Source organism: Colobus angolensis, unplaced genomic scaffold (assembly GCF_000951035.1).
Source record: "Colobus angolensis palliatus isolate OR3802 unplaced genomic scaffold, Cang.pa_1.0 Scaffold269, whole genome shotgun sequence".
In the NCBI taxonomy this organism is placed as follows: Eukaryota; Metazoa; Chordata; class Mammalia; order Primates; family Cercopithecidae; genus Colobus; species Colobus angolensis.
The window spans coordinates 877,400-885,979 of record NW_012115921.1 but is presented as its reverse complement, the minus strand read 5'-3'; the positions used below and the strand labels follow the sequence as shown (position 1 = coordinate 885,979).

Sequence of the window (8,580 nt, the reverse complement as noted above, 5' to 3'; positions counted from 1 at the left end):
AGATCCGGCCACTGCACTCCAGCCTGGGCGACAGAGCAAGACTCCGTCTCAAAAAAAAAAAAAAACCAAACAAACAATAAAAACAAACTAGCAGAGCATAGTGGCACGTGCCTGCAGTCCCAGCTACTCAGTAGGCTGAGGTGAGAGGATCGCTTGAACCTAGGAGATGAAGGTAATAGTGAGCTGTGATCGTGCCATTGCACTCCATCCAGCCTGAGTGACAGAGCATGGGAGCCTGCCTGTAGAACAAACAAACAACACAAATGATCATAATATGCATGAAACACAAAGGTGATTATTCGAGGCTTCCCTAAGCAAGAAATCATTCAGTTCCAAACAAAGTGCCAAATATAGAGTAAAAGTAATGGAAAACTTGCAGTTTTTTGTGAATTCAAGAAAATAAACTATGAATTTGTTACATTTTTACTTAATTTTCATTGTAAATTATTATTTGGTTTATCATCAGGATTACCCAAAATGATGTTAAATGTTTTTCATATACTAACATCTGTGGTTCATTTCTTTTTTTCTTTTTTGAGACGAAGTCTCACTCTGTTGCCCAGGCTGGAGGGCAGTGGCACGATCTCAGCTCACTGCAACCTCTGCCTCCCGGGTTCAAGTGATTCTCCTGCCCCAGCCTCCCGAGTAGCTGGGATTACAGGTGTGCACCACCACACCTAGCTAATTTTTGTATTTTTAGTAGAGACGGGATTTCAACATGTTGGCCAGGCTGGTCTTGAACTCCTGACCTCAGGCGATCCACCCGCCTCAGCCTCCCAAAGTGCTGAGGTTACAGGCGTGAGCCACTAGTAGTGTGCCTGGTCAGTGGCTCATTTCTTATATTCAAGTCAAAATTTATTTTGATGTTGGAACAAATGCCTTTAACCCTTGGTTTGTGTCATCCAGAACTTTCATGTATAAATTACCTGTCTGATTCTGCTGAGACATTAAAAAGAAAAAATTGCCTGTCTCATGAAATTATATTAAAGCATTAAAAAATTTATAGCCGGGTACAGTGGCTCACTCCTGTAATCCTAGCACATTGGGAGGCCAAGGTGGGCAGATCACCTGAGGTCAGGAGTTTGAGACCAGCCTGGCCAACATGGTAAAACCCCGTCTCTACTAAAAATACAAAAATTAGCCAGACATGGTGGTATGCGCCTGTCATCCCAGCTACTTGGGAGGCTGAGGCAGGAAACTCACCTGAACCCTGGAGGTGGAGGTTGCGGTGAGCCGAGATCACGCTAATGCACTCCAGCCTGGGCAACAGCGTGAGACTCTGTGTCAAAAAAAAAAAATAAATAAAATAAAATAAATAATAATTTATAGGCCAGGTGCGGTGGCTCACTCCTGTAATCCTAGCACTTTGGGAGGCCAAGGCAGAAGGATCACTTGAGCACAGGAATTTGAGACTAGCCTGGCAACATGGTGAAACTTCCTCTCTACTAAAAATACAAAAGTTAACTGGGCATGGTGGTGCACACCTGTGATCCCAGCTACTCAGAAGGCTGAGGCAGGAGAATTGTTCGTACCTAGGAGGCAGAGATTGCAGTGAACTGAGATTCCACCACTGCACTGCAGCCTGGGCAACAGAGCAAGACTCTATGTCTCAAAACAGAAGAAAACATTATAAACTTTTAAACTTAAAAATTGCTAATTTAGACTTAACAGATCAAGGCATCAAATCATTTTGGATAAAACTTCATGTTGTGAACTTGACTTTGATGTTATCTTGGCAAAATTCTGTTCTAAAATTTTTCACTTTATTTCTTTAGAGAAGAAAGAGTGAATATGAAGGTTCCCAGAGATATGGATGATGCCAAGGCTCTAGGAAAAGTTTTATCCAAATATAAGGACACCTTTTATGTTCAAGTACTTGTAGCTTATTTTGCTACATATATTTTGTATCCTTTTAACTGAAAACATGTTTTCTAATTTTGTTCAAGAAAAAGTGTAAAAGGTCCGCTCTTCATTTATACATATTTTCCTTTTAAAATTTGTTATTGCAGTGTAACAATATTAAATAATTGAAAATTTGAAATGGAAAAAAATTATCACTTTAATCCTGTTTCCTGAACTGTTTTTATGTCTGAATATTATCACAAGTTCTTTTGGTTCTTTTGTATTCTGCTTTTTTCATTTATCAAACATTTTCCTTTACTGCATATTATTTTATGGGTTTGATTTATAATTGTATTAATTAACTGATGATATTAGTTTATATAAGTATTTTAAATTACTAGTCAAAATAGTATTTTTATAATTGTTCTCTTAGGTTTGGAGGTATGTGTTAATTTTTATAGATACGTATTATGAATCTCCTTTGTTCATGATTTTTTTCTTGCCTTGTTTCCTTTGTAAAAATTCTTAAGATACTTATTCAAAGGAATGAATTTTTTTATAATTTGATAGATACTTATTTTATAGAAATATATTACATTTTAACTAGTCAGGAAAATAGCTTTATTTCAAACTGCTTATGCTGTGGGTGCTTAATTTTGCAAATTGTGGAGTTTAATTTTTCATTTCTGATTTGTTAATATCTTTTATTCTTATCCAAACTATTTTCCAGATCTTCTCAGTTAATGAAAGACATTACCTCTTGATGTAAAAATAATCATAATTTTTAACAGTTTTTTTTTTTTTTGAGATGGAGTTTCGCTCTTGTCACACAGGCTGGAGTGCAATGGTGCAATTTCTAGTCACTGCAACCTCTACCTTCTGGGTTCAAGCGATTCTCCAGTCTCTGCCTCCCAAGTAGCTGGGATTACATGCGCCTGCCGCCATGCTCGGCTAATTTTTGTATTTTCAGTAGAGTCGGGGTTTCACCATGTTGACCAGGATCATCTCAAACCCCTGACATCAGGTGATCCACCCACCTCAGCCTCCCAAAATGCTGGGATTACAGGCGTGAGCCACCACGCCTGGCCGAAAAGGAATTATTTTAATGACATTAAACAATTTGGACGTTGAAAAATGTGGGGTTTTTATTTTTATTTATTTTATTGATTTATTTATTTTTTGAGACAGAGTGTCGCTCTTGTTGCCCAAGCTAGAGTGCAGTGGAGCGATCTGGGCTCACTGCAACCTCTGCCTCCTATGCTGAAGCGATTCTCCTGTCTCAGCCTCCTGAGTAGCTGGGACTACAGGAGCATGCCACCGTGCCCGGCTAATTTTTGTGTTTTTAGTAGAGACAGCATTTCACCATATTGATCAGTCTGGTCTTGAATTCCTAACCTCAGGTGATCCACCTGCCTCGGCCTCCCAAAGTGATGCGATTACAGGCGTAAGCCACTGCACCTGGCCTATATTTACTTATTCATTTTTGAGATGGAGTCTCACTCTGTTACCCAGGCTGGAGTGCAATGGCGCGGTCTCGGCTTACCACAACTTCCGCCTCCCAGGTTCAAGCATTCTCCTGCCTCAGCCTCCCAAGTAGCTGGGACTACAGGCACGTACCACCACTCCCAGCTAGTTTTTGTTTTTGTTTTTGTTTTTTGAGACAGAGTCTCGCTCTGTCGCCCAGGCTGGAGTGCAGTGGCACGATCGCGGCTCACTGCAAGCTCCGCCTCCTGGGATCATGCCATTCTCCTGCCTTAGCCTGCCACCACGTCTGGCTAATTTTTTGTACTTTTTTAGTAGAGACGGGGTTTCAGTGTGTTAGCCAAGATGGTCTTGATCTCCTGACCTCGTGATCCGCCCGCCTTGGCCTCCCAAAGTGCCGGGATTACAGGCGTGAGCCACCGCACCCGACCAGTTTTTGTATTTTTAGTAAGAAACAGGATTTCACTATGTTGGGCAGGCTGGTCTCGAACTCCTGACCTCATGATTCTCCTACCTGGGCCTCCCAAAGTGCTAGGATTATATGCGTGAGCAACTGCACCCAGCCTTATTTTTATTTTTATTTTTTGAGACAGAGTCTCACGCTGTTGCCCAGACCAGAGGTCAGTGGCATGATCTTGGCTCACTACAACTTCTGCCTCCTGGGTTCAAGTGATTCTTGTGTCCCAACCTCCTGAGTTTACAGGCATGAGCCACTGTGCCCAGCCAATTTTTGTATTTTTATTAGAGATGGGGTTTCATCATGTTGGCCAGGCTGTTCTTCAACTCCTAGTCTCAAGTGATCCACCCTCAGCTTCCCAAAGTATTGGGATTCCAGGCATGAGCCACTACACCCAGCCTGAAATATGTTGATATAGAGCATCGTGACATTAGTTTCTCAACTTTGTTTTTTTTCCCCAATTTCAGCTCTAATTTTAGGTTTCCTTTTCAGACAAGTAGGAATTTCACCAAATTTTAGGGAAAAAAAAAGAAAAAAAAAACAGTTGCATTAAACAATAACAACAAAAACAACAAAACACTTCTGGGAACTTGTCCTCATTTATTCCTGCCTCTCTCAATTTCCTCAAGGGAAAATTTCCATTTATCTCCTTTTATCCTTTGGAGTCTTGCTTTCTTTTCTTTCTTTTTTTTATTATACTTTAAGTTCTGGGATACATGTGTGCAACATTGCAGGTTTGTTACATAGGTATACATGTGCCATGTTGGTTTGCTGCACCCATCAACTCATTTACATTGAGTATTTCTACATTTATATATGTGTGAAACTATCCATAATATGATCTTTTGTTTTATTTTGTTTTTTTGAGATGGAGTCTCACTCTGTTGCCAGGCTGGCGTGCAGTGGTGAGATCTCGACTCACTGCAATCTACCATCTCCCGTGTTCAAGCCATTCCCCTGCCTCAGCCTCCCGAGTAGCTGAGACTACAGGCGCCCACCACCACGCCCGGCTAATTTTTTGTATTTTAGTAGAGACAGGGTTTCACGATGTTGACCAGGATGGTCTCGATCTCCTGACCTTGTGATCCGCCCGCCTCAGCCTCCCTAAGTGCTGGGATTACAGGCATGAGGCACCCTACCCGGCCCATATAATACAATCTTAACCCAAAATGTGTGTGTGTGTGTATTTTGTTTTTAACAGAGACATGTAGGAGACAGGTGGAAAATTTGAGGCTGATTGATCAGAGAGTTTCGAGTTTTGGTACTATATGTGGTTACTTGAAGCCATGGAAATTGCCAAATTTATCAAAGGAAAGGGAGAGTGTGACTAACTGAACATTAGAGAAATTTCAGATTTGAGGGCAAAGAGAAAAATCTAGAGAAGAAATTATCTGTAATGTAGAAGAAAAAGTACAGTTCACTGAAGCCATGTTTCATGCAGGATGAAGTCTAATCCTATGCAGGGATCACTGAAAGGTGACTGTTAAGAAAAAGTTATTACTATTGGCTATGAGGAAGTTTCAGTAGCATAGTGGAATAGTAAAGCAGGTCACAGGGAACAAGGAGAGAATCTCCTCTGAGGAAGTGAAGATAAGCAGTAGCTGATCACTTGAGCCCAGGAGTTCAAGACTAGCCTGGGCAACATAGCCAGACCTCATCTCTACAAGTAATAAAAATTGGCATGGTGACACACGTCTGTGATCCTAGCTACTTGCGAGGTTGAAGTGGGAGAATTGCTTGAGCTTGGGCAGTTGAGGCTGCAGTGAGCCATGAGTGTGCCACTGCATTCTAGCCTCGGTGACAAAGCAAAAATTTTGAGAAGGTCACCTTCTCAAAAATAAATAAGATTTGTGACTTTTACTATATTTTATAATTTCTATTCTTATTTTTCTTATTTTTTTAATTCTCTTGTAGCTCCTATTCCTTTAAAATGAGTAGTGAATTTAGGTAAATCTTCATAATTAGAAATAATTATATGTACATGATTTCCCTGAAAACATTTGGGAGTAAAATGTATTAGAGAAGCACTGAAAGATTACGGAAGACCTTTTCTTTTTTCCTCCCCCAAAGTGCCCGATTCCTCTGTATCTAGTACATACTGGATTTTTGTCTTGGAAACCTTTTAGTAGCGCACACTTGCTAGTATTTATGATACTGTTTAGTAAATGGTCAACTTAGAGGCTAGACCTTTGGATATAATCTCATTATATGATAATTTCTGTATTTATACTTTTTTCCCGAAATGTTACATTTGTCTTTTAAAATTCCACTTAATTGTGTTCTAATCCTTAACTTAAAAGTTACCAGCTTGCAAACATTTGCTATTCCAGGCTCTATATTTCTCAGTATACTTTCAGGGTTTCTTTATCCCTTTCCACTAGCCTTATTTCTTGTTTGTTTGGTAAGTATGAAAAAATAAAATTGGGAGACTGAAAAAAAAAAACAATAGAATGATGAGGATGATGATATTTCAATCCCACTAGTCTATGTAAGCATAAACTCATTAGTTTAAGAGGAGTTAAAGTCCCTTCACAAGGAGGTGTTACAATTTGTTTTTCCCCCAGAACAGACCAATTATAAACTTAGTTGCATTTATAAGCTATGTTTTAGCTTTTCTTTCCTATTGGATTTTGTAACTGCAACAGTCCAAAGGAGTATTGGTGAGCACAATGAGTTAAGTCCCAGGGCCAGAGGTGGTGTTTTCAAGCTTAGAAATTGTGGGGGTCGGGAGGAGGTTGGAAATTGGCTCCTGAAATTTTATTCTTAGGCTAAAGCCTAGCATTAATTATTTGGATATAGTCACTAGGTGTAATCACAAGTGCCAGTTTGTTTTAGCTGATCTCATTTGAGGTACAATTTGGTCTGAGAAAGTACTAGATCATCTCTGCACAAGAGATGTCTTGCAGAGTACCCTCCCCACCTCCGAAAGAAGTAAATTAATTGAGCTTTTACTCAAGTGAATAAATCAATGTGAGTAAGACAGAAAAATACAAAATGCTTATGTCTTCTTTTTGTTTTCCAGTGTTCTGGACTTGGTGCCTCTTTTTGTTATATGCTTTCCTATTTAGTTGGGAGACCAGTTGTATACAAATATCTAACAGAGAAAGCAGTAAAATGGTCACAGCAGGTAAACATGTATTCTTAAATTATGTGATGTAACTCTTCGTTAATTGGAAGGTCTGTGTTTAGTGCCTGCATGAATTAGCTACATGTATTAACCCAACACAAATTATTTCCTAAGTTAAGTAATAACAGCTATCTTCTGACCAAATAAAAATAGGTGGTAGGCAAATATGAATGTTAATAATTTCACATACAAATGTTTTAGACCTGTGATGGTAATTTTAATTCTTTATCCTAGTAAATTCAATCAGCAGAGAAGTCAAAGTGTCAGTATAAAGGCATCCACATAATTAGATACCTATCTGTTTTATGTTAATACAGTATTCTGTGTATGTGTTATTGAAACACTTGTATCAGCCAACTCTCAGCGCATTTTTTTCTTTTCTTTTTTTTGAGACACAGTCTCGCTCTGTCACCCAGGCTGGAGTGCAGTGGCATGACCTCGGCTCACTGCCGCCTCTGCCTCCCGGGTTCAAGCAATGCTCCTGCCTGCCTCAGCCTCCCGAGTAGCTGGGATTATAGGCACATGCCACCACGCCTAGCTAATTTTTTGTATTTTTAGTAGAGACAGGGTTTCACCATGTTGGCCATGCTGGTCTCAAACTCCAGACCTCAGGTGACCCTCCTGCCTCAGCCTCCCAAAGTGCTGGGATTACAGGCATGAGTCACCACTGGCCTTTTTTGATCTTTTCTTTTCTCTTTTCATTTATTTTCGAGTCAGAGTTTCACTCTTGTTGCCCAAGCTGAAGTGCATCTTGGCTCACTGCAACCTCCGCCTCCCGGAGATTCTCCTGTCTCAGCCTCCCAAGTAGCTAGAATTTCAGGCGCATGCCACCACTATTTTTGGTAGAAATGGGTTTCACCATGTTACCAGGCTGTTCTCGAACTCCTGACCTCAGGTGATCCACCTGCCTTGGCCTCCCACAGTGCTGGGATTACAGGCATGAAGCACCATGCCAGCCTGATCATTTGTCTTGGGTATGCTCTAAAGTATCAGGAATGAGAATTTGAAATAAGGTGTTTATATTAAGCGACTTATTTTGAAGTTTTCCTCAATCTGATGCTAATTATTTTCTTTCTTATGACAGGTTGAACGTCATAGAGAACATCTCATTAACTACATTATATTTTTGAGAATAACACCATTTCTGCCTAATTGGTTTATTAATATCACATCTCCTGTGATAAACGTGCCATTGAAAGTTTTTTTTATTGGTACTTTTCTAGGTAAGGCCTCTGGTTCTTGCCGTGTGTGAGCTCACTGTGTACATATCTAACAGTGTCCAGCTGATCTAGATTGCATGCATGCTCTCTGCAGATATGCCAGCACCATCTAGAACTCTTGGGCACAAAGCCTGGCTGTATAAATAGATACTCAGAAGTGTTTGTTGCACTGTGTTGATTTAGGTTATTTTTGTGTTGCCTCTTTAAAGAAGAGCACTTTCTACTGTATATCATTTTAATAATAGAGAGTTAAGCAGGACCTCTAAGTGGAGAGGAAAAAAAATCAAATTGCCTTTTTTGAGCAATTTTCTCCTATGTCCCTTCCCCTTCCTCTTCCCTGAGTCTCACCCTGTCGCCCAGTCTGGAGTGCAGTGGCGCAGTCTCGGCTCACTGCAAGCTCCGCCTCCTGGGTTCACGCCATTCTCCTGCCTCAGCCTCCCGAGTAGCTGGGA

At 40.3% G+C, this 8,580-nt stretch overlaps 1 protein-coding gene across 2 annotated transcripts in view; it reads left to right on the top strand.

Annotated features, from left to right (window-relative positions):
- TMEM41B (transmembrane protein 41B) overlaps positions 1-8,580 on the top strand; it is a 37,559-nt gene that overhangs the window by 23,137 nt on the left and 5,842 nt on the right. For both annotated transcript variants that reach the window (XR_001002379.1, XM_011947609.1), the window contains exons 3-6: positions 1,776-1,904; positions 6,089-6,182; positions 6,804-6,908; positions 7,993-8,131. Coding sequence is in view for 1 of the 2 variants with exons in the window: in XM_011947609.1 (XP_011802999.1) it covers positions 1,776-1,904; positions 6,089-6,182; positions 6,804-6,908; positions 7,993-8,131 (467 nt within the window). In the remaining variant the exon portion in view is untranslated. The remainder of the gene's footprint in view (positions 1-1,775; positions 1,905-6,088; positions 6,183-6,803; positions 6,909-7,992; positions 8,132-8,580) is intronic.